The 26,885-nt window shown below is 39.4% G+C and overlaps 1 protein-coding gene across 1 annotated transcript in view; it reads left to right on the top strand.

Annotated features, from left to right (window-relative positions):
* The window catches only part of LOC134585672 (collagen alpha-1(XXII) chain-like), a 53,882-nt gene extending 27,601 nt beyond the window's left edge, over positions 1-26,281 (top strand). The window contains exons 19-27 of the mRNA XM_063441126.1: positions 2,057-2,128; positions 4,568-4,603; positions 7,133-7,177; positions 8,542-8,574; positions 9,137-9,283; positions 9,858-10,034; positions 10,305-10,395; positions 15,196-15,273; positions 24,983-26,281. Coding sequence (XP_063297196.1) covers positions 2,057-2,128; positions 4,568-4,603; positions 7,133-7,177; positions 8,542-8,574; positions 9,137-9,283; positions 9,858-10,034; positions 10,305-10,395; positions 15,196-15,273; positions 24,983-25,167 — 864 coding nt within the window. The 3' untranslated portion in view covers positions 25,168-26,281. The remainder of the gene's footprint in view (positions 1-2,056; positions 2,129-4,567; positions 4,604-7,132; positions 7,178-8,541; positions 8,575-9,136; positions 9,284-9,857; positions 10,035-10,304; positions 10,396-15,195; positions 15,274-24,982) is intronic.
* The last annotated feature ends 604 nt before the right edge of the window (positions 26,282-26,885 follow it).

Below are 26,885 nucleotides of genomic sequence, written 5' to 3'. Positions count from 1 at the left end.
TGGGCTTTAAATGGTGTGTGGCCTGGCTAGGAGAGGACATAATAGTATTGTGACACTGTGTAAAAGTATGATTCAAGGGCTGTAGGATTCCCATGTCACAATTACAGTGCTCAGTCAGAGTGCCTGTGCAAACTGTGTAAATCTTTCTGCTAATGTTAATTGGGACATCATTTGAGGGAATTCCTTTGCTTAAATCAAAACATTAGGTTTAAATATGGTTTAGGGTTTAGATTAGGGGAGGAATTTGTGAGGATTGAGAGGGAGTTAGGAGATCTAGAATTAGGAGAGGTTTGGATTTAAAGGGCAATTTGCATATCTAGCAAAAAAAAAACTGAAGGTTACATCTCTGCTTAGGGTGCGGAGGCTGTAGGGTGCTTTGAAAGGTAGTTTTAGTTAAAGGATCACTATAGGGTCAGGAACACAAACATGCATTCCTGACCATATAGTGTTTAACCCACCATTTAGGCCGCTTCCCCCCCCCCCGGTCCCCTATAAAAGTATAAAACTCGCCTTATTTCCAGCACCGTGCGGGTCTTCGGGTGCTGGCACCACCCCTTTGTGACATCCTCGAAATGGGCGATTTTAACCAATCCAATGCCTACCTCATCTCTATGAGGAGAATTCAGCGTCTACATGCAGAGCGTGGGGACGCTGAATGGCAGGGCTGCTTACTGTGCAACCCTGAGCCAGGAAGCCCCCTCCAGTGTCCATCTTGGGAGTGGCCACTTGGACGTGTCCCTAGGGGGCAATGTAAACACTGCATTTTCTCTGAAAAGGCAGTGTTTACATGAAAATGCCTGAAGGGAGCTATTATACTCACCAGAACAACTACATTAAGATGTAGTTATTCTGGTGATTATAGTGTCACTTTACCTGAGCTGTGCCTTGCAGCTACCCCAATCTTCTTCCTGGACACCTTCTTCCGTTCCTGGCACAAATCTGCCAGAAGCCGCATCAGTGTAGCACTCTTGCACGGTCACTTGGGACAGCTACTGGGATTTGACAAAAGTTGATGGTAAAAATCTTTTTTCAATTTTTGTTAACCTTAGGCTTGCCCATTAGACAAAAGAGTCCTGACTTTTTCTGATGATATCTGTGGATTGCAATGCATTCACGATGAGTAATTCATAATGATTATGTCTTTGTGAAATACTCAGAAGTGACAGAGCCATTTCAAAATGTTTAGGGTTAGGGTTAATGAATATAGAATTAGAGATTAGATGGATTTATTATTAAGAAATACCTGTCCTTAAGATGTGGACATTAAAAGTGATGTGAATTACAATCCACATAGTCTTTAACCCCTTAAGGACCAAACTTCTGGAATAAAAGGGAATCATGACATGTCACACATGTCATGTGTCGTTAAGGGGTTAAAGGGGGTACCCTCCAAGCTTACCTAACTTTGCACTCTCCTTAACTCTAAGCCTCCAACCATGCTTTAACTTCCTGTTGAGTAGGGTACTTGAAAAATGGCTCCATAAAAAAGCTTAGTATACACCAAGAAAGAAAATAATATGTTTCCATATTTTATAATTGACATGCATTTATTAAGTAATTTCAACTTGTGGACTGCTAAATGCCGCATTCATCAGACTAGTGAAAAAGTAACTTTGAAAGAAATTGGTGAAAAATAGCTGCACAATTAGGCTCAAAACGTGCCACATGAGCATCCAGGTCATGGCAGGTCATCATAGGGAAAACTGAATTGAAACTTTGCTAAAATGTCTCATTTATACATAGACCAGCTAATTTTTCTGGCAAAATTCTATAAAAACCAAATAACAAAATTACTTGTACGTTATCCTAAACCCCTATGCACGTTTTAAAACTGGAGGTTCTTTTAGTATCACTCCAATGGCCATTCAAATGTAAGCTCCCTGCCACATCAAGACAAAAACTCTTAGGTGAGTCTCACACTAACAATTCACCATGCTGTTTTCAACATGAAGGTAAAATCTCTATTGAGACAGAGAAGGGTATTTTTCTAAACTCCTACACACTTACTAACCCTTAATGCATTAACTTTTAAGTACCAAACCTCTTACTCAAACAGGGAATTCCGGGGCCAAAAGGCGAAGCAGGAAGACCTGGAAGACCGGGATTTATTGGTCCCCCTGGTGCATCTGTAAGTGTATTTTATTTTTGGGAGTTTTATTATGAGGAGCAATATATTATTTATACTTGTTTGAACTTAAAAGGAACAAAGAAACATTTTAAGGTTTAAATGAAAACCATTGTGTTTAAATGAAAATCTGAAAATGTGAAATAATGGATTTCAAGACTGATTGAAAGCCTTTCACAAATTAGCAGTAGTGACTAAGGAACACAAGTTCTAAAAGTGAGGTGGTTTACTTCTTTAAGGCACATTTTAGCCTACTTTTGAAATAGGCTAGCATTCATACCTACCAGGAACATAGTGTTGCTGGACAGCTCGGTGCCTTTCAATGTCAGCCTATCTGACATCCAATTCTGCTACTTGTGGAGTGTGGAAATTAGAGGGAGGCCTCTTGGTTAATTTGGCATCCACTAGATCTCTCATAATTATAATTTGATCCTTTTTTTTTACATCACATGGCAAAGTCTCTTGTAGATAGGTTCACTAGTCCCACTACTTGGTAAACTCTCACCCATCACATATGGGTTAGAGAAGTGGTTCCTAAACCAGTCCTCATGGCCCACTGCCTGGGTTTTGTCAGTATCCCCATTGAAGTAAAAAAGTGAAATACATAAATCTTGGACTGTTGGTGGGCCATAAGGACTGTTTTGGAAATTGCTTAGTTAGAGGATTGGGGGCAGTTGAGTAGATTAAATCCTTGGACCAAACTTTTTTTTGTATTTTTCTTCAATATTTATTTCCCAGTCCACAACACAGGGAATGGGAGAGTAAATGGGCATCTCATCAAACTTCTGCTCACAAAAGCCATATTAGTGTCGCATTTCTTGCTCTTCCTCACTTCTATTTTATTTATTAATGTGTTTATTTATTTATTGCTGTGGTTTTATCTCTGGATGTGATATTATTTGTTTGTTGAATAGTTTGAGAACTATCTGGGGGTCAATTTCTGCAGAAATCCATTTTTACATAGAAACATAGAAACATAGAATGTGACGGCAGATAAGAACCATTCGGCCCATCTAGTCTGCCCAGTTTTCTAAATACTTTCATTAGTCCCTGGCCTTATCTTATAGTTAGGATAGCCTTATGCCTATCCCACGCATGCTTAAACTCCTTTACTGTGTTAACCTCTACCACTTCAGCTGGAAGGCTATTCCATGCATCCACTACCCTCTCAGTAAAGTAATACTTCCTGATATTATTTTTAAACCTTTGTCCCTCTAATTTAAGACTATGTCCTCTTGTTGTGGTAGTTTTTCTTCTTTTAAATATAGTCTCCTCCTTTACTGTGTTGATTCCCTTTATGTATTTAAATGCTTCTATCATATCCCCCCTGTCTCGTCTTTCCTCCATGCTATACATGTTAAGATCCTTTAACCTTTCCTGGTAAGTTTTATCCTGCAATCCATGAACCAGTTTAGTAGCCCTTCTTTGAACTCTCTCTAAGGTATCAATATCCTTCTGAAGATAAGGTCTCCAGTACTGCGTACAATACTCTCAGTGAGGTCTCACCAGTGTTCTGTACAATGGCATGAGCACTTCCCTCTTTCTACTGCTAATACCTCTCCCTATGCAACCAAGCATTCTGCTAGCATTTCCTGCTGCTCTATTACATTGTCTGCCTACCTTTAAGTCATCAGAAATAATCACCCCTAAATCCCTTTCCTCAGATGTTGAGGTTAGGACTCTATCAAATATTCTGTACTCTGCCCTTGGGTTTTTACGTCCAAGATGCATTATCTTGCACTTATCCACATTAAATGTCAGTTGCCACAACTCTGACCATTTTTCTAGTTTACCTAAATCATTTTCCATTTGGCTTATCCCTCCTGGAACATCAACCCTGTTACATATCTTAGTATCATCCGCAAAAAGACACACCTTACCATCAAGACCTTCTGCAATATCACTAATAAAAATATTAAAGAGAATGGGTCCAAGTACAGATCCCTGAGGTACCCCACTGGTGACAAGCCCAAGCTTCGAATATACTCCATTGACTACAACCCTCTGTTGCCTGTCACTCAGCCACTGCCTTACCCATTCAACAATATTGGAATCCAAACTCAAAGATTGTAGTTTGTTGATAAGCCTTCTATGTGCAACAGTGTCAAAAGCCTTACTGAAATCGAGGTAAGCAATGTCCACTGCACCACCCTGATCTATAATTTTAGTTACCCAATCAAAAAAATCAATAAGATTAGTTTGGCATGATCTCCCTGAAGTAAACCCATGTTGTCTCTTGAAATCCATGTGTTTTTAGACATTAAATGGGAAGGGCTTTAGTTTAAAACTCAACTAGATAAATGTAGCTGTTTTACATACCTGCCTACTAAATATTGCTGCTGAATTGCCCAGGGGTGGGGGAAATAGTTTTATCCTTATTATCCTACTACTGTAAATTATAGTCTTCAAATGCAGTAACATATTTTCCTTATTTTTTCACAGGGTCATGTAGGACTCACTGGAGCACCAGGACCAAAGGTACTACAGGATAATGACAAATATTTTATTTGGAAGGGAGTACATTGCTGTTTTGTCATGCTTATGTATATAAAAAAACAGTGATATATGTACATACATATTTTATACGAGGTCATAATAATTTGGTTCACAGGTGTAATCTGGAATCATTTTGCATTCCAACAACGCAATTATATTTTTACACGAACTGCTGTATAATGCTACTATATTATAATTATTATCGTCTACAGTGGGTACTTTATAGATACTTAAAGGTATGACTTGGAGGTACCTCTCTGTGTGCTGACCCATGTTTGGCAGACCATGCACACAGGGCCGGCGCGTCCATAAGGCGGCACAGGCGGCCGCCTTAGGGCGCACGGGCTCTGGGGGCGCAAGATTTCAGTGACCGGCAGGAGGGAAGCTCTCCCTCCTGCCGGGCCACCATCTCGGCCCCCGGTGCTGTGTGCGGCTGTGCTGAGATCAGACACGGCGAGGGAGCTCTAACCTCTCTGCTCTGCTCCCTCGCGCGCTGTCTGTCTGCTGATACCGCGGGAGCCGGAATATGACGTCATATTCCGGCTCCCGCGGTATCAGCAGACAGACAGCGCGCGAGGGAGCAGAGCAGAGAGGTTAGAGCTCCCTCGCCGCGTCTGATCTCTCAGCACAGCCGCACGCCGCCCAGCAGCCCCACTGGACCCCAGGGAAGGATTCATCATCCACACCAGCTCTCCAGGTAGGGAGGCTGGGTGGATATTATTTATTTATAAAATAATTAGTGAGTGTATGTGTCTCTGTGTGTGTGTGTGTGTGTGAGTGTATGTGTCTGTGTGTGTGTGTGAGTGTATGTGTGTGTGTGAGTGTATGTGTGTGTGTGTGAGTGTATGTGTCTGTGTGTGTGAGAGTGTATGCGTGTGTGTGAGTGTATGCGTGTGTGTGAGTGTGTGCGTGTGTGTGTGTGTGTGTGTGTGCGTCTGTGAGTGACAGTGTGCGTCTGTGAGTGACAGTGTGCATCTGTGAGTGACAGTGTGCATCTGTGAGTGACAGTGTGCGTCTGTGAGTGACAGTGTGCGTCTGTGAGTGACAGTGTGCGTCTGTGAGTGACAGCGTGAGTGTGTGCTTCTGTGAGTGACAGCGTGAGTGTGTGCGTCTGTGAGTGACAGAGTGTGCGTCTGTGAGTGACAGAGTGTGCGTCTGTGAGTGACAGAGTGTGCGTCTGTGAGTGACAGAGTGTGCGTCTGTGAGTGACAGAGTGTGCGTCTGTGAGTGACAGAGTGTGCGTCTGTGAGTGACAGAGTGTGTGTCTGTGAGTGACAGAGTGTGCGTCTGTGAGTGACAGAGTGTGCGTCTGTGAGTGACAGAGTGTGTGTCTGTGAGTGACAGCGTGTGTGTCTGTGAGTGACAGCGTGTGTGTGTGAGTGACAGCGTGTGTGTGTGAGTGCGTCTGTGTGTGTGCATGTGAGTGTATGAGTGTGTCTGTCAGTGTATGAGTGTGTGTCTGTCAAATCAGTGAGAGTATGTTTGTCATTGAGTCTGTGTGTGACTATCAGTGTGTCTGTCAATGAGTGTCAATCAGTGTGGGTCTGCCAGTGTCAATGAATGAGTGTGTGTCAGATCAATGAGTCTGTGTCTGTCAGTGACGTCTGTGTGTTTGTCATTGAGTGTGTGACTGTCAGTGTGTACAGAGTGTAGCGGAACGCGGTACAGGAGCTTCTGTTTCCTGTACCTGGCCAGACTGACAGGAGGTGCTCACAGAGAGAGCACTCCCTGTCAGTTCGGCCGGGTACAGAAAACTGAAGCTCCTGTACCGCGCTCCGCTCCGCTACACTCTGTACACACTGACACACCAGGAAGGGGAGTGTGACCACTAAAGGGGTGTGGGGTGCACCAAGGGACCATTAATGGTCAGGGAGGAGAGAGGGGCTGGTTAAGAGGCACATAGGTGAAGATGTTTTTTTTTGGGGGGGGCGGAAAAATGCATCTTCGCCTATGTACCTAAAAATCCAAGCACCGGCCCTGCATGCACATCTCAATACCACTGACTTGTGCTTTCTTTTGACTGCTCCTGACTTAATTCCCCGACTTTAACTTTGCTTTAACACAATAGTGACAAGTGAAACTTTGTAAATAGCTGTAATGATTTGCTTGAACAGTACATCAACTGTTTTCCAAACCAACTGTAATTAACTAGACAGTGACAGCGGGTTGCAACAGGTGAAATTGTAACCAACTTGTTTTTTCTGAATTAATGACTTGGGAATTTTTCTTCAAAAAGACTATTTCTCAATATGTGTGAAAGGTAATTTCAAGCTGTCGAGATTCCAAACAATTTTTAAAGTTAGATTTAAGATACAAAGAAAAAAAACCATTTGTGATTAATATCCATAACATGCTTATCTTGCCATTTAGAAGCATATCACAGTTTTAACAGCGACCAGTCTAATTTTAGTGCTTGCATATGGGATAATTTAAATTTCTCTTATGCCATTGAAGTGGTCGGAGAGCAAAAGATGGTTAAACCTAAATGTTTATTGTGTTTTATTTCTTCAGGGAAGTATTGGGCTCCAAGGATTCAAAGGCAAAGAGGGTGCACAGGTAACATTATGATAAGAAAACCAAATTATATTGTATTTGTTTTTTTTCAACAAACAGTGGACAAAATCATTATACGAGTGTCATCACTGTACAGAATTGCTGTTATTCAGAACATTTTATGTCATGTGTGACCACTAATAAAATGTATAACTAAACAGGTGAAACATTGTCTAACAGTTTACCTCCGGTACTATTGGTAATATTAATAAGTGCATTATGTATGTGACTAGTTAGCCTTGTTTCTTGCTGTGTAAGACAATTTACAACTTGGTAAAATGGATAGTTAAGAAATGTGTAAAGACAAAAGAGAGAAAGAGAAGAGGGAGACAGATAGCAGCATTTAAAAGTAGAAGAAGAGGGTAGTAAAGAAATCAGGTATCATTCCAAGATGTCCTGGTCCCATTACACCATATTGTATGTTACATTTTGTGTCCTGGTCCTTGGATATTGTGAATTCTTTCATAAAGAGTATCTGTGTTGCTAATCCCATATTAATGGAATTAGTGATTGTCATTGAGTTATGTGGCACAGTGGGTTTATTCTGTTCTATAATGTGGTAGAATAAAGGCTAGCATTGTTTTTTTGTGTGTGTTTTTTTTTTCTTAGAACAATTGTATGTCTGGGCACTCCTACCAGATGTCCATGCTTCTGATAGATGATAATGTAATGTGTGCCCAAGAAATAAAGAAAGGGATGCTTTTTAGAGTTTTATGAAAGCAATATGTTAAAATGGTGCCAAATCAAGTTAAAGTACAGATATGCCAGGGACGAAGATCATTGAATTAAATTAGACTGCAAGATTTACACCTTTATGTTTTGATGTGAACCCCCAATCTCCACTAGAGGGTAGTAGCACACAATAAAAAAAAACAGGATAACATATCTGGTGAACACATACTTGGTGAATGTAGATTATTATTATTACCATTTATATAGTGCCCACACATTCTGTAGTGCTTTACAATATTATGAGAGGGTGGATTTAACTATAAATAGGACAATTACAAGAAAACCTACAGGAACATTAGGTTGAATAGGACCCTGCTCAAACGAGCTTACAGTCTATAGGAGGTGGGGTATAAAACACATTAGGACAGGAAATAGTAATCAATCGATACTATGTCATATTTATCCAATACAGTACTGTTAAATAGGTTACCATATGATAAGAAGTAATCATATAGTTAAAGCATGAATTATTTTGGAAATAAAATATCTATGTATTCAAAGGTAGCATATCTAAAAAAAAAAAACAGATGCTTATTAAATGTTATAGCTGCTTTATAATTTCAATTGTAAAAAATATTTTGAAATCGTTTTGCCTTCCTGTTAAAATAATGCACACATTGTTACATTTTTTTAAGGGTGAAAAAGGAACAAAGGGCCCTAAAGGACGTGTAAGTGTTAAATTAAAATGGAGGGAAAGCCCTATTCCTGGAAATCAATCCAATGAAACATTTTCTGCTCCCTCAACCGGACTGAGAAAAATATGAAATAGAACATATGACTCTATATATTAATATATATATATATATATATAAGGTAGTAAACCATTAGAATAGTAATAAGTTGCTTTAAAAATAATCTTCTCTCAAATTATGAATGTTGCCATCTATTAATAATGTTGCCATCCTGATAATTAGCTATGCAAATTGCAGACACTCCCTATATTATACATTAAATATAGTTAATTTCACAAGATATTTACCAGACTCATGCTTTTTTGCTTAGTAACAATTGTAAAGATGATTTTCCACATGTTCCCTCTACATGTCTCTTGCTTTCTTCCACTGCTTCTTATGTAATGGCCCCACTTTCTCTGTAGCCATGTTCCTTGTCCAATATAACAAAAAAAACAAAAAACACCTACATCATTATGCTACATTCAAAGACTGTTTTACATCTCACACTGGTATGTACTTTAAGTGTAATTCATTAAAACATTTTTGCATTATACAGATAGGAGACACTGGATTGAGAGGCCCTGAAGGAGAACTTGGTAAAAGAGGAGCTCCAGGAGAGACTGGCGCTCGTGGTCAACCAGGGGAACAAGGTCTTCCTGGCGATCCTGGGAATCCTGGAGATATTGGACCAATAGGATCGAGAGTATGATATCAGTTACAGTTCATGTATCTTTCTCTTCAAAACAATTATTAACAGTGATATTCACTAAAAAGAAAATTTGAAGTGAATCCGCATCTCCTCGTAGAGATGCATTGAATCAATGCATCTCTATGAGGAAGGTTCAGCATCTCAATGCAGAGTGTCGAGATACTGAACATAAATGGGCCGAATGGTTCTTATCTACTGTCACATTCTATGTTTCTTTGTAGGTGCTGCACGGACCATGGAAGTACATGTAGTGGCTATCTCACTGCCACTAGAGGTGTTTCAAGGCAGATTACTTTCTCTGAAAAGGCTATAGACTCCAGAGCAAATACATAAAGCTGTAGTTGTTCTGGTGACTATAGTCTTAGTCAAAAGCACTCCATATCTGCCAAGACTAAGCACAATTTGAAGAGCTAAAAGTACTTCAGAGCAGATTTTGGACATGCTTGGCAGTTGCACATGGCATCAGCATTTGTGAATGTACACAAACTGTTGGTTATTTGCATGATCTTTGATTGGATAGTCATTACTTCAGATTGGATTGTTTTTTTAATTTGTGTTCTGCCAACAGGGACCATCTTTTCCAGCTTCCCATGTAATTGAGGTCTGCCAAAAGTTTGTTCTGGAACAAATGTCTTCATATGCACAGGCTGTAAGGCGACAATGTGCTAGTGCTTGCCCATTGTTTGGCGAAGTACCTATGGGTGCTCCAGGACCTGTTGGCCTACCTGGACCACAGGGACGACCAGTGAGTATCTCCTCAAGAAGTAAATACTCAATAAAATGTTTAAGAAATTGCAAAACTAGCTTTATATCTCAGCAAAATTTTTAGTAACACTCAACAGCTACCATTTTTTCAGGAACCTTTTATCTTATTTTCTTTTATAATATTAATCATAATAATAATAATAATAATATTTATACAAGCTTTCCTTACCACAAGCAATATGTTCAAGTATTCTGGTGCACATTCAGAGCAGTAGTGGTCATGATATAAAATGCTTGGTTCTTTTAACAGGGTACACCTGGACTGAAAGGAGAGGATGGGGAAACAGGGCCTGAAGGATTCTATGGAGAATCAGGTGATCCTGGTGCAAAAGGCCAACAAGGTAATGTTTTGGAATAAAATTGTAGAAACATATAAAGTTAATTAAAGCGGAACTGACACATTTGCAGAAATTACACATGTGAATAAAACACTGGAAATCACATGCAACCTCTCTGCAGGGCTATCTCTGCATAATTCCTCTTATACTGTTAATTGATTTAAGTCTTCAAATAATGGTTAGAATATAAATACACTGACATCAGTGGTACCATTAATTTAGCCATTGTGCTTTGATTTGGTTGTTATAGTCACAATCAAACCTTTCAGCTTTGCATGCTACTTTACTGACATGATTAAACAGTTAAGGAAATAATTCTCCCTCCATCGCTCATCTCTCCCAACCGCACATGGACAGTACCTTCCCTACCCTTGAGGCCTTCCCCCCGGCTACTGAACAGGCTTTTCCTCTCCTCTTATCTCATCCCACCACATATTCGCTTGATCCCATCCCATCTCACCTTATCAGATTTCTCTCCTCTTGTCTTGTGCCATCCTTAACACACATTTTTAACTGCTCTGTTTCTTCTGGTGTTGTCCCTGATCCCCTTAAACATGCTTCTGTTGTACCTGTCCTAAAAAAGCCACCTCTTGACCCATCTTCTCCTTCCCATATCGCTGCTCCATTTTTCTTCAAAGCTTCTAGAAAAAATTGTCTTTTCTCATTTGGCTTGCTTCCTCAATTCCAACTCTCTCCTCGACCATCATCAATCTGGCTTTCACCACTTCCACTCTACTGAGACCGCTCTGAGTAAAGTTACAAATAACCTAATCACAGCTAAATTCAAAGGCCACTACTCCATACTAATTCTTGACTTTCTGTCACCTTTGACACTGTTGATCATGTCCTCCTTCTCCAAACTCTTCAATACCTCGGTCTCTGTGACACTGTTCTCTCATGGTTCTTCTCATATCTCTCCCAATGTTCAGTGTCTCCTTTTCCAATGACACATCCTCCACTTGATTCACCTGACACTCTGTTCTTGGTCTCCTTCTATTCTCTCTTTATGCTGCATCAATTGGCAAACTTATTTCCTTTGGATTCCGCTACCACTTGTATGCTGATAACACCCAAATATACCTTCCCTCTCTTGATCTCTCCCCCGCTGTCCTACGATGCATCACTGCTTGGGTTTCTTCAATCTCTGACGAATGTCCTTCTGCTTTCTGAAACCCAATCTCTCTAAAACATCGCTTCTTATTTTTCCTCCTCATAATACTGAATCTCCTCTTTTACTTTCCCTGCAAGTCAATGGTACCTGCATTGGCCCGTCCTTGCAAGCTCTCTGTGTTGGTGGCCTCACTTTTGCGCCTCATATCCAGTCTGTTGCTTAAACTTGTCGATTCCACCTTAAAAATATTGCCTGCATCCCCCTCCCCCTTTCTTAAGCAAGATGCTGCCAAGAAACTTGTTCATGCTCACATGGACTGTAATTTCTTACATGGATTACTGTAAGTCTTTCCTAATTGGTCTCCCCAGAAGCTGTACTGCCCCACTACCATCTGTAATGAATGCTTCCCCTCACCCTTCTGTCCAATTCAAAATACTAACCCTTACCTATAACGCTCTAAACAACTCCAGCCTCTGTTCAATTTCTTATCTGATTTGTAGATATGCTCCTCCTCAGTCTCGCCGCTCTGCCAGTGACCTTCTCCTGTCCACTGCTTGCACCCTTACTGCAAATTTGTGCTTACAGCCTTCTTACCCTATCTGACTCTCCCCTAGTCTTATTATGTTTTAGAAGGCCCTAAAAACCCATCTTTTCAGAAGTGCTAATGACCTCTTAGAATAACTATTTTTAAACAAAAATCTCTCTCTTGCTTTCTCCTAATGGGCAACACTCTCACCTTCAGTTCTGCTACTTTTCCCAACTTGTTGTTTGTAGTACCCCTTAATGCCCTTCCTATAGTGTGTTTATACTCCACTACTATAGACTGTAAGCTCATCTAAAAATGGTCTTCATGTACCTTTTATTCCTGTAACACTCCATAATTGTCTCTTTTTGTTACATTTTCCCCTTTCATAATATTGTTGTCATGGGTGGCGGTCCGAAGACCGGGGCCCTTGTATGCCTGATTATAGTAGGAGTCACAGCGTGGAAATGGACTATCAGGGCCTGGTGCTGGATAACCACACGCCCCCTGATGTTGAGCACCATTGTTTGTGCGGCCACATACCAGGGCCTGATGCAGTTTCTGCGGATCCCAGGTGCCATATGATAATATGCAGACCTCCCAGGATCTGTATAGGGAGGTTCTGCAGCAGATATGTATCCAGTACTAGAGACAAGGCAAGACTAGAACAGGCAACAAACAAGATAGCAAGACAAGGCTAGAAGAACCCAGAACCAGAGAAGGACAGAAAGCAGAACCCAGAATATGTACACAATACATGAGAGAAGCATGAACAAGACATGGACAGGGCAGGACAGGACAGGACTGTACATGAACTGGGAATACAAGTTAAAATAAAACAAGACAAGAGATACATTGCAAAACAAGAGGATACATAACCAAGTACTATATATGTAATAAACATTGGAGATTTAGACATACATAAATGGCCAAGATGTATGCAGCCCACCACTGCACCAAAGTACTCCAATTACGGTGGGTCCTAACTGCCTAGATATGCATGACTAAAAGTTCAATAATAAATCACACACAGTACTTACCTGCAAAGAAAGGAGCAGAGGAAATGAAACCAATGCCTGCAGAAACAGACTGAAACAAAAAGGATTAATGGCAAAGGAACGGGTGTGGCAGCAAAAAACAAACATTTAAAGGAATCCAAGAGACTGGGAATTCCAGGAACGAAATAAAGTCATGAACCTAGAAAACCCAGCATAAAGAAAACCAGACATAGAATAGAAAACCAGAAAAATCAAGAAAAACTAAACAAGAATTGTAAAAAGAGTACTGGATACCAGAAGCCATTGCCAGAAATGATCCGCAGCCAGGAACAGGATGTAACAATTGTAAATCTCTGAGGAATACATTGGCTCTCTATAAATACCAATAATAATAATAATAATAATAATAACAATAACCCAAACTTATGGGCGATGAAGATGGAAGGTATATTATAATTTATAAGTGGGGAATGCTATTATCCCCCTCTTACAACAAAAGGGGGCCAGAATGCTACTTTCCACCTCCACCTATGAGTTTCCTGTGGGGGATATTAATGATAATTTGGAGGTGAATTTGCATTTGCTCATTCCTCCAATATGTAGGGTTCCCTTAGTAACCTCCAAGGCCATCTCATCAACAATAAAAAAAAAATCTACCTATTACTCTCACCCTAATAATAGCGAAAAAGGCTAAATAAATCCAATACCTGTACAGTAAAATGTTATACTTACTAACGGAAGATTTTTTTTTTAAATATACTTTTCTTCAGCTCCACAAAAGGCCAAATACAAATCCATAATGACCAACAACACTACTATTAAAAATAAGAAAAGACTCAAATTGCAAAAAAAAAAAAAAAAAAAAGCGTCCCAAAACAAGTTACCTAGAAAATCCATCTTCATCCAGAGAGGACTCGGCACAAAATAACCTTTCATAATGGGAAACGCCTTTATAAAAGCTTTTCAAGGCTTTGAAAGCTCAGTCAGAATAGGACATAATTAACCATAAGATATCCCTAGAAAGGCTTGGGCTTAGTGGTTGAAAAGGGGCCCTAAAAGAATGTCTATGCTTGGCCCTGTTACCTTTCCCTCTGTGAAGAATGAAATGAGGGCCCCAAACTGTTAATCTGCCTAGGGACCAGTGATATTGTAACCCTTCTCTAAGTCACAGTGTTCTTGTAAGCCAACCAATCAGAGTGTTCTTACAGGCAAGTCTCACTTCTTTCTATACTTAAGTGCTTTGTGTGCTTTCTATTAAAAAAAAGCCTGCATATGCTAAATTTAGGCTTGCATAACTCTTTATTCCTTCTGTACCGCTAAGTCTCAGAGCTGACTTAAGATTGCCCATGGTCCTAGGCAACATGCTAGCTTTGAGACCCCTCCTAGAGTCCCTGGCTCTTTTCTGTGACTGTTGTGTGTGGTGGTTGAGTATTGTGTGCATGTGGGGCAGAGTGTGTGTTGTGTGTGTACTGGCTGAGTGTTGTGTGTATAAATGAGGCTGAGAGACATTGCTAGGGAGGCTGAGTGCGTCTGAGTGAGTGTTGCACATGTGGTGTCTAAATTTGCTACCCCTATCCTACTTACCTTTTGGTAGTAGGGGGGGTGGTGGTATTCCTGGTGGTCCAACATTCTGGGCTAGATCCCTGGTAGCTTGGTAGGGGAGCATTGTGGTGTAAACTTCTTCAGATGCAGGTCACTTTAAGAGGTCCCTTACTATCCCAACTCTTAGTCACTGCCTACGGGCACTGGACAATGCATTCTGAGTTCATTGAAGAGTGCCCAGATTGCAAGTGAGCTCTTAAAGTCAACTGCACCCTAAACAGGTGCAGACTACAATGCTCCCTCAATTAAGTAAGAAGGTTCAGGGCTAAGCATGGAGATTGACTGATCTCTCTGTCAGCTCAGGGCTTTCTAATCCCAAGCCCGGAAAGGCTACCTATGTTACCTCATGAGTAATCCAGCTCTGGTAAGCCTAATCATATATTGGTATATTGTTATATAGGTATTAGCTCAGTTGCTTATAGTGGCTAAATTCAAGCACTCTTAAATATCTGATCTTTTAGACAGTATTCAACTTTAGATGTACAACATGTAAATGCAGATTGGGGATGTTCAAGGTATATTTATATTGTTGACACCTGTAAAATATTATTTCTTAATACATTTTTCAGGCGAATATGGAGATAAAGGTGACAAAGGTCCAAAAGGATATGGCATTGTCGGATTTCCAGGGGACCCTGGACCAAGAGGTAACTAATCAGACCACAGTTAAATCCTGTTGTATTTGATTTTCACATTAAATGATCTATTTTATTTATTATTTGATTTACTCAGTTAACATCATAAGTGTTTATATTGGATCGGGTAAATATTAATTCAAGTAAACGTTAATGTAAAATGTTAGCTTCAATGTACAGTTATTCCCAATAAGCATAATTATCTTGGCAAATTATTACAATACAACAATATGTGTACATTAAGATAAATAAAAAAGCTAAATTAAATTATTGCCCTTCCTGGAACCTACAATCAAACAAATGAATGTATACTATATCTTAGTATATACTATACTATAGCATAAGTTGATAGTTTTTATTTTAATAACATATAGCAGGATGTAATATAGCACCAAATGTAGTATGTTGATTCTTAAAACAGATTATCTGTAGGCACTGTAACTGCTTCAGCTCATTGAAGTGGATATAGTGTCTGGAGTCCCTGAGCGATGTCCTGCCATTCAATGTTTTAATGAGTTAATGTAATGTGCTGCTTGGGCTAATTAGAGAGTATTAGCTTGAGCAGTGTGTTAGTTGACTATCACATCTGTCCATTGCTGGAATGAAACGATAAGGCTAGAAGAAAGTGTATAATCTCTGCATTAGCCATACCTCCTGTAGGGTCTGGGCAGTGTTAAACTGCTTGAAACTGGTTTAACACTAAAACAAAGGGATAAGGCCAGGGGGAATTGTTAAAGTGCCTACAGTGTCCCTTTAAACTGTAAAATAGCATGAATACATTACAGAGGTCATGTCAAATAAATCCAGTTTGTATTTGAATGAGTAATATGGTTTTGTAGATGTGAGTTCCCCAGAGATTAGTAAAGTTTTATCACACTGTTCGTGCACATTATGTTATGGTCGTTCCACTTTTAGAAATCTACCCCATTTGTCTCCATGCAATTCTTTTATAGGTCTACTAAATCTAATTGAGTATTAAATATCATGGATTTAAAACAAACCCCCCCCCAAAAAACGTGCTACCATTTTTATTTTAGCAGCTGATGATAAATCAAAGCGCAAACATGTTCAAACTAATCAATGCATGTTAATAAACACTTCATGTTGATTTAGTCATTTGACATTGACATGTCCAACACACTCTTAGCAAAAGCGCACATTATTTGTGTTTTTTTAGATCTATGTTTTTCAGTTGCTGTCTCTATTAGATGTAGCTATCTATGGAAAGTAAGAGATGCCAATTGGACCCAGCCTTTCCCATGTCTTCAGTTGGGTGGAGTTTACAAACTATATGAACAGAACGCTAAATTAAGTTGCTGTGAACAGCCATCTGCTGTCATCTTCCAGCATCTCAGGCAGCTTGCATGCTACTATCAAAACTTACAAATAAACTAGATTTACAACAGTCATGTGACTTGTAAAATGCACAAGTATTTATTTTAATGCTTTGTGAGCAGAATTAAATGTGGTGCTGTCGAGACATGGACAATCTTACTTATAAATCACAGACTGCAATTTTGTGCAATAATTGTGTCATACAAGTTTTAACATGTATGACAAATATATCTTTATGAATAAAGTATGCTTGCTTGCAGAATCAACTTCAAAACAAAGTAATGTACCAACTCCATTAACAATGGTTAAAGGAACAACCGGCACCATAACCACTACACACACTCTGGTGGTTATTGTGACAGGAGTGCCCTGGCTCCTCGTAGTCAAAGTAGTAGCAAACCATAGTGGTTAAGCTTGCAGTGTTCCTTTATTTAACCCCTTAAGGACACAACTTCTGGAATAAAAGGGAATCATGACGGAATATTCCGTCATGTGTCCTTAAGGGGTTAAGCAAATGAAGCCAACGTCTCAGTTGCTGTAATCTACTATTACTCCCACCATTCTTGCCCTATGTTTTTCTGCATGAGAGGAGTTTCATTCCCATATGTAGTTGGACAGGTTATCTTGCCTCTAGTGCACACCGCCATTTTAATGCTCTTTATGTTATAGTTTTTTCCTATTTGTCTATTTTGGGCCACATTTTACAAGTCAGTTGTCAACTCGCATAACTCACTGATTAATGAATAAACCACATTGCATTTGACCTTTAGGTTGGCAGGAATAATGTTTAAAGTAACTGTCTTAGTGTCTCTCTCTAGGGAGAAAACAGCTATTTGATTTGTATGCCTCATTTGTAAAGTGTTATAGTATAAGTGTGATTTAGTTTGGGAGGGGAGCTTTGTACCTGTTTAAAATAGATCACAGTAAATGTGGAAATAATTTAGTGAATTAGATTCACTTCTTTTATCTTGGAAGAGCCAGAGGGCCTTATAACACAATCCTACGCAATCCATCGCCTAGTCCCAGGACTGAATGCCCTTTTTGCAATTTTCGTCAATTAGTTTGCCGACCCTAGTAGAATGTAGAATTTAGTGTTTCCCATGAACTGTTAAGTCCATTAAACTTCAGTCTTTATGGGGAATAGTTTATTGAAAGTGGCACAAGAAATTCCCCACATTTACTCACCCCTTAAGCAAACTAGCCTATAATTTTTAAACAGTCAATTGTACTGCATACAATTCTTACTTGTGAACAAGGCTGAACAAATGAATGAAAATTTTATATAAAATACAACCGCAGAATATAATGAGAGGTCTAATGTCAGATAGCCCTTACAGTTGTGTTTACCCACTAGGCCAGGAGTTATACTGACGTGTAGCCTAAATGTAAACAATATCCAGTATTTGCAGTTCAGCTACTTTGAGCTAAAAGTCACAATTCTGTTTTTCATTCTCTGCAGTTTCCAGTTTAGTAAATAAACCACATTGTATTATATAATAGTCCTCACTAAATCATCGATGATGTATAGAAAAAAAAATAGGACAAAAGAAAAGAAATATAGTGTAAGTACTTGAAAATTTGAGAAAAAGAGAAATACACTTAAAGTATTTGGAGATATAGACTAGCTCTATAAGTAGCGCCGTGGTGGTACAATCCCTGCCTATGGATATAGGCCTGAAGTCTTGAATCAATGCATCTCTATGAGGAAGGTTCAGTGTCTCCATGCAGGGGGTGGAGACACTGAATTTCAGTACTGCACAGTGTGTAGCACTTCCCTAGGACGCATCACTAGTGACCATCTGAGGAGTGGCCAATGAAGGTGTCCCTAGGCTGTAATGTAAAAACTGCTTGTTCTCTGAAAAGTCAGTATTTACTGCAAAAAGCCTGCAGGGACTGACTATACTCATCAGAACAATTACATTAAGCTGTAGTTGGTCTGGTGACTATAGTGTCCTTTTAATATAAATGCACACTCACATTTAAAATAGTCTTCAAATGGCTCTATGTATAAGGCCTTGAGTGGAATGATCCCCACTCTTGGATATATGCGCAGTATCTTCTTTCAGGTATGGATAGGTTAAAACACTCACTGGGATGTAAAAACAGAAAATAAAATATAGTGCATTGTGTTGTTGAATCAATATAAAATAATAGGAGATGTACTCCCTTGGTTGAGAGCAAAATATGATTTTGCTCAATCCTAAAACAAAGGTGGTATAATAACCACCAAGGTAAATTATGTCTGGCAGTCAGGCAAACCAAAGAGGTCCAAAGGTAGTAGTAGAATATAAAGTTTATTGAAAAGTAATATTAAAAACAATAACATAGCACACATTATTTTTAGTATTACTTTTCCAATAAACTTTATATTCTACTACTACTACTACCTTTGGACCTTCTGGTTTCCCTGATGGTGGGATGCTACTATTACCCAATTTAATGGTACTCATTTAGATGGAGATCATAGAGTGGTAGATACTGACCACGATAAGAAAAAGTGAAAATAACATATCAGTGTTAAGTTTATTCACTTATGTATATATATGAAAATGCCTCCTACTTTTTTTCTGAAGGATGGATATCCACGGGTTTCAGTGTCAAAGCCTTTGTATCATACAAGATCTAACACATTTGCTCACTTTCTAAACATCAACTTCAAAGCTCACAAAATGTATGTTTTCTTTTTTTACCCTGACTTAGGTAAAAATAGACCTGACTTGTGACGGCTTATGCATGGTATGATCATATACTATAACTAAATCCTCATTGTTTTTGGCTAAGTCAGATGTTTAAAAAAACTTTTGTGAGCTTTAAAGTTGGTATTTAGTGAATGAGTAAGTACACTGAATTTTGCATGTTGTATTAATTGGCCCTAGCAGCACCCATGTAAGAAACTCTGTGCTCTATCAGCTGATCGTCTACAATCAGCAAAGCCTGATTTCCAAACTATCAAGCCCCAATATTAAAAAAGGAAAGGTAATAGGCGCTCACTATAGTGACCAGGCAGCAGTATACAAAACAAGGATTCCCCAACCTTGTGAGTGAATAGCAGAAAGAGAGAAGGCGTATACCGCGCTTATTGTTTTAAATGTAAAATATACAAAAAATACATACATATGTTCCTGGATATTCCAATTAATCGTGACCTCAAAGAGAAATTAAAATAAAAAGATAATAGCGCAATACAGCAAATTTAGTCTAAAAAATAGATGATAAGTAACTATGTACAGTCCACTCACGTGAAAAAGAGCTATAACAGAGCTCTACTGTGAAGCGCTTGGACGGTACAATCCCCGTCTTTGGATTAGTAGTAGTTGCCGCAGATGTTTTCAAGGTGCCATGTGTGTAGTTGGTATAAAAGAAAAGATAGCAGCAATATGGTGAAGTAAGTCCAAATGGTAAAATAGATAATAAATAGTAATGTACTTACACTTTCCAGAGCATGTAACCTGCTCTAGTGTAAACAGCTTAGGTGGTATGATCCCCACCAAGGATATACAGGATACCAGGAAATGAAGATTGTAAGTCTAGAAAGTAACTTAAAAGTATACTTTAATATAAACAAACTAAACAATGAAATATAAAATATAGATATCAAATATAGTCCCACTTTACGCGTTTCGCCTAATAGGCTTCTTCAGAAGTGTGAAGAAGCCTTCTGAAGAAGCCTATTAGGCGAAACGCGTAAAGTGGGACTATATTTTATATCTATATTTTATATTTCATTGTTTAGTTTGTTTATATTAAAGTATACTTTTAAGTTACTTTCTAGACTTACAATCTTCATTTCCTGGTATCCTGTATATCCTTGGTGGGGATCATACCACCTAAGCTGTTTACACTAGAGCAGGTTACATGCTCTGGAAAGTGTAAGTACATTACTATTTATTATCTATTTTACCATTTGGACTTACTTCACCATATTGCTGCTATCTTTTCTTTTATACCAACTACACACATGGCACCTTGAAAACATCTGCGGCAACTACTACTAATCCAAAGACGGGGATTGTACCGTCCAAGTGCTTCACAGTAGAGCTCTGTTATAGCTCTTTTTCATGTGAGTGGACTGTACATAGTTACTTATCATCTATTTTTTAGACTAAATTTGCTGTATTGCGCTATTATCTTTTTATTTTAATTTCTCTTTGAGGTCACGATTAATTGGAATATCCAAGAACATATGTATGTATTTTTTGTATATTTTACATTTAAAACAATAAGCGCGGTATACGCCTTCTCTCTTCAAGCCCCAATATTGCTGTAAGAAACTCAGTGCTCCATCAGCTGATCGTCTGCAATAAGCAAAGGTAGCCTTCTGGAAGACCACACTAAGACTCTATCCTGCACAGCATCATTTATATTTAATTTAACCACCCTGTACATTTATTTTATTTTATATTTCCTGTGTGCATTGTATATTTTCTTGTCTTTATATCTGGTATGTTAAGGTGTAGTTTTGCTAGTCCTGTATGTAATTGTTTTATTCACCTATATGCATTACTCTATTTCCCCTCTGATTTCTGACTGACCTCTGACCCATCCCTTCTTTTATTGATATGTTTGTTTTTATTTGAATAACCATCCCTTTATCTATGTGCCTAGATACATATCCCCTCCCTCAGCTTTATTGCAAGCTTAACTGACCCTCACATATCTTTATTCAACAGCCTGATTTCCAAACTTTCCAGCCCCAATATTGCTGTAAGAAAGTCTGATACCCGCCCTCATCCCCACCCCCCCATGTTCATTATTACATTTATAGATTGTCTGTTACACCCACATTTTAGATAAGTAAAAATAACAGGTGTACACACTGCCTCTTATTAGTACACTCCTGCACTTTCATAACCTATAAAACTTAATATTTACCCTGCCTTCACCTGCTCTTGATATTCCAATTTACTTTTTACAGTTTAGCAATGATCTGTCTTCTCCTACTCTTTCTTTCCTCCTTCTCCTTCAGTATAAAAATCTCTCCATACACCCACTTCACTCATCCCCCATCCATATTTACATGTGCCCCACTCTGCTACACTCCCCCCTTCTAGCACTCCTTCCCTTATACTTGGGTATTTCAATATCCCAGTCAGCAACACCAATTGCACTGATGTCTCTCGACTGCTCTCTGCCGGGGTGTTTTAGCCGCAAGGCAAACAAGGCATTTGCCTTGGGCGGCATTTTCCATGGGGCGGTAAAAAACGCCGCCCCCAAATGCCCAGGGCAAATGCCTTGTTAGTCTTGCGGCTAACTGGGCTGCCGGTCGGGCGGGTGGGCGGCTTGCGAGGGAGCTCTTCCTCTGATCGCTCTGCTCAGCTCCCTCGCGCGCCGCAGAGTGAGACTGGCAGCCGGAATATGATGTCATAGGGCAGCACAAAACCAGGATACACCACTGGCTCTCTGTAACCTCCTCCTTTGGACTTGTGCAATGGTCCAATTTAGCAACCCATACAGCAGGAAACACTCTTGATCTTGCCTTCACCAATCTCTGTAGCGCCTCTAATCTCTCCAATATTCCTTTTCCTCTATCTGACCACCATCTGCTGACTTTTGACATCGGCATGCCTAAAACCCAATTAACACCACCGTCTGAACATCAATCTCACAGAAACCTCCAATGTCTTGACCTAGAGCATTTCTCCACTAATCTCCAAACTCTTCTTTAACCTTTCTCAAACCTCACCTGTCCTAGCTCTCCAACCTCCTTCTACAATTCCACCCTCTCCTCTCAACTAGACATCATGGCACCTCCTACATTTAAATGCAGCAAGCGCCCCCAACAACAACCTTGGCACACCTAGCTGACTCGATACCTCCAAAAATGCTCCAGAACTGCTGAATGCTGTTGGAGAAAGACTTACTGTGCGACTGACTTTCTCCACTATGTATGCTGTGCTCATACAGCTTGGCTCTTTCCTCTACAAAACTAAATTACTTCAATACCCTCATAACCACACTCTCCCGTGAACCCAAACAACTATTTCACACATTTAACTCTCTTCTTTGCCCTATTATTCCTCCTCCACATACTAATTTGACCACCTCAGACTTTGCAACTGACTTCACTGACCAGATCGCTACAATCAGGGAAGAGATCTCTCATCTTTCTTCTTTCCCTTACAATACTTCCCCTAACCTCACTCCCTCTGCTGTTCTATGTTCATTCGCACCCACTACAGCAGAAGGGGTTTCTGCTCTGCTCCAGTCCTCACGCCCCACCACCTGCTCCCTAGATTCAATTCTCTCGCATCTCATACGTACTTTGTCTTCTTCTCTTTCTCTACCTCTCACTAAAATTCTCAATCTCTCTCTCTCTCCTCTGGCATATTTCCATCGCCCTTCAAACATGCAACTTTAACACCAATTCTAAAGAAGCCCAACCTTGACCCTAACTCCCCAACCAACTACCGTCCTATCTCGCTACTGCCTTTTGCATCCAAGATCCTTGAAAGAGTTGTGTTTGCGAGATTGACAGACTTCCTCGAGTCCAACTCTCTGCTAGACCTGCTTCAGTCTGGTTTCCACGCTAAGCACTCTGTGGAAACAGCACTGACCAAAGTATTCAATGATCTACTCGCTGCAAAATCTCATGGTCACTACTCTATCTTAATTCTCCTTGAACTTTCTGCGGCTTTTGACACTGTTGATCATCAACAGCTTCTTCTCATCCTCCGTATTGTCAGTCTACAGGATATTGCTCTCTCCTGGTGCTCCTCCTACCTTTCCCAGCGCTCTTTCAGTGTTTCTTTCTCTGGCTCTGCTTCTTCTCCCTAACTCCTCTCTGATGTTGTCCCCCAAGGTTCAGTCCTTGGTTCCCTACTGTTCTCTATCTCTACTTCCTCCTTTGGTAAACTCATTAGCTCCTTTGGCTTCCAATATCATTTATATGCGGATGACACGCAAATCTACCTGTCCTCTCCTGATCTCTCCCCGTCCATCTTGACTAGTGTCTCTGACTGCTTCTCTGCTATTTCTAATTAGATAGCTGCCCACTTCCTTAAACTCAGCTTGACCAAAACTGAAATTCTGGTCTTTCCTCCCTCAAGTGTTGCTTCTCCTGTGTCTGTCTCCCTCCAAGTCAACGGTGCTACCATCAGCTCCACCATGCAGGCTCGCTGCCTAGGTGTTCTGTTTGACTCTTACCTCTCCTTCACGCCTCATGTTCAGTCTATCGCCAAATCCTGTCGCTTCCATCTCAAAAACATTGCGCGCATCTGACGCTACTTAATGCCAGATGCGACTAAGGTACTGGTCCATTCCACTGTCCTTTCTTGCCTTGACTACTGTAATCTGCTTCTCAGTGGTCTTACGTGCTCTCAACTTGCGCCGTTACAGTCCATAATGAATGCGGCTTCCTGTCCGCCCGCACCTCTGGTTCTGGTTCTCGCTTTCAAATCTCTACATAATGCTGCTCCTACCTATCTATCCTCCCTAATACACGAGTATGTCTTGTCTAGGCCCTTACGATCTGCTGAAGACTTACACCTATTTTCTGTCCATACTCCCACCTCTGATGCTCGAGGGCTGCACCGTTCCTGTGGAACTCAATTCCCTCCTCCGTAAGATGCTCACCCAGTCTCCACTCCTTCAAAAATCATTAAAAACCAACTTCTTCATAAAAGCGTATCAATTAAACTGTTAATAGCTCCCGACTGATTCCTCTCTTGCAACTGTCATTAGTCTAATACTATCCTTACCTTTTGTGTCACTTTACCCCACTCCCTCTAGCATGTAAGCTTATTGAGCAGGGCCCTCAACCCCCTCTGTTCCTGTGTGTCCAACTTGTCTGGATACAACTACATGTTTGTTCGTCCACTCACTGTAAAGCACTGTGGAATTTGTTGGCGCTATATAAATAATAACATAATAATAATAATAATAATATTAATAATGTTCAGGTGAGTGTTGCCTTCTTGGTGTCATGTGTGTATCTATATATAAATATAAAAAAGTACAAATGATCAAAATATTAAAATATTTTTCAAAACATTAAATCATTTTAAAAGCTTATCAAAAAATAATAAATAACCTAAAAAGCTTATCCAAAAATAAAGCAAGGCCATGGTTAGATATGTATATATTTAGACCTACATTTAATATTGTTGGATAAGCTTTTCAAATTATTTAATATTTTTTGTATACATGTTAAGTGATTTTTTTCCAAAATATTAAAATATCACAAAAGTATATTTTGTAAAATTTTTTTAAATATTACAAAATTAAAATATGTATCATAATATTAAATCATTTTAAAAGTTTATCAAAAATATTAATTCATTTGGAAAGCTTATCCAATAACATTACATCAATGTCTATATCTGAATTATCTGAATCTTAGAAACAACAACAAAAAAGTTAACAGGTTATAATGTCTAATTTGTTTCAGGTGAAAGAGGACAGCCTGGAAAAGTATTTGATGGTGAACCTGGTTCAATGGGCCCTCGAGGACACAGAGGACAGCCTGGCTTAATAGGCTATTCCGGATTAAGAGGGCTCCCTGGTCCATGTATCGCTGCAAACTGTGAAAATGTTCAACCTACCAGTGAACCACAGACAGAAACAGACCCTTAAGACGATCTATGGACTGACAGAAGAAAAACAAAATGTTTATTGAGAAGCGATAATTGGGCAAACATCCCCTTTGAATTATTTGTTTATTAAATGAACCATAATTGCAGCATATTTTCAGTTGCAACACCTTCTAACTGATTGTGAAGATGAATTTGGTTACTGAATGAAATCAAAGCAATATATACCTCATAAACATACTTGTCAGTTCTTTGGGATATCCAAGGAGGTTTCCTGTCTGACAACTCATTATTATGCCTTAGCTAAATTATTTTGTTCTTTACGTGAATTGAGTCACACAGAGTGCTTCCCATTTACTGGCAGCCATTTTAGGATATCCTCTAATTTTTTGATATTGGAGCACTACTCATTAAACTTCCTTGTAGACTGACTCAGTTTACTATTAGGTTTAGTTCCTGCTTGGGACCACCACTTTCCTTATCAACGAAGAGGAAGAGATATCTGGGCTTTAGACCCAACCATTGTCCCTGTATATGTTCTCTGATATCTTCTGCTTTAACCGTGTCTTATGTTCCTATATATAACAATAGTTAATTGGATGAAATTCCTGTTGCAAACTGTGTTATTTCTCCAAATTAAATATAGAAATTGAAGTTTAACTAGAAATAATATTGAAATTACTCATTTATCCTACCTACTCCCACAGATTATAAAGAAACTGTTGAGAAAAGGAAACCAGCACATACAATAACATAAGTAATTGAATACTAAGTATATTTGCAAAATGGTTTGTACATTTTATTGCCATGATTATATTTGGAATTGTCTATTGCTTCTACAGGTTTGTGATTGAATATATAGAAATCATTTGGAGGTATTTATTTATAATAATAATAAAATAGAAAATCTCTTGAATTTTAGGAATATGCTATTGGAATAGACGACAAGTTTGCAAGGGATAATGTTAAAATCATTTGAAAAAAGCCTGCTTAGAATAACAGGGGGATTTCCAGTGTTCAATATATTAGCTTCCAGCCAATCTTTTCATTAGTGTATATGAATTCCACTGCTTAGAATGTTTAATTTGGAGGAAAGTAATGGAATTATATTGTATAACCCCTGTGAGACAATAAACACATTCATGGATTCAAACACAGGTAATTGTTTCAATTTGTAATGTTTAGAAGCATCCAAGTACACAGTAAGCATTTATTTACTTGAACTATTTTTTTTAATTCATGATATTAAAAAAAATATATAATAAGTATAATATAATTGTACGGAATAAACGCACTTGCATAATGATATTTCTGTGGAGGCACTTTTACGTAATCTGATAAAGATGGTTTAAGATTAGGGGAATAAGAGCGCTGGAAGCGATCATGATCGCTTCCAGCAGCTCTAATGGTATTGCAGCGATTGAGGCATCGCGCAATACCCCCCTCACTGCCGGGATCCTGAGTGATCGCTCCCCTGGAGCGATCACTTCCGGGTTGCCCCATGTGTCGCCCGGCAGTGTAGTGCAGAGCATCAGATGCCATCAGGCAGGCTTCCAATGCTCTGCCTGTGCTGAGTGCCTTAAGGGACCACTATAGGCACCCAGACCATTTCAGCTTAATGCTTAATGAAGTGGTCTGGGTGCTAGGTCCATTTAGGGTTAACCCTGCCTGCTGTAAACATAGCAGTTTCAGAGAAACTGCTATGTTTACATATGGGTTAATCTAGCCTCTAGTGGCTGTCTCATTGACAGCCGCCAGAGG

This window comes from Pelobates fuscus, chromosome 2 (assembly GCF_036172605.1).
Source record: "Pelobates fuscus isolate aPelFus1 chromosome 2, aPelFus1.pri, whole genome shotgun sequence".
NCBI classification, from domain to species: domain Eukaryota; kingdom Metazoa; phylum Chordata; class Amphibia; order Anura; family Pelobatidae; genus Pelobates; species Pelobates fuscus.
The sequence above is the reverse complement of the archived record's forward strand: the minus strand, read 5'-3'. Positions and strand labels throughout refer to the sequence as shown.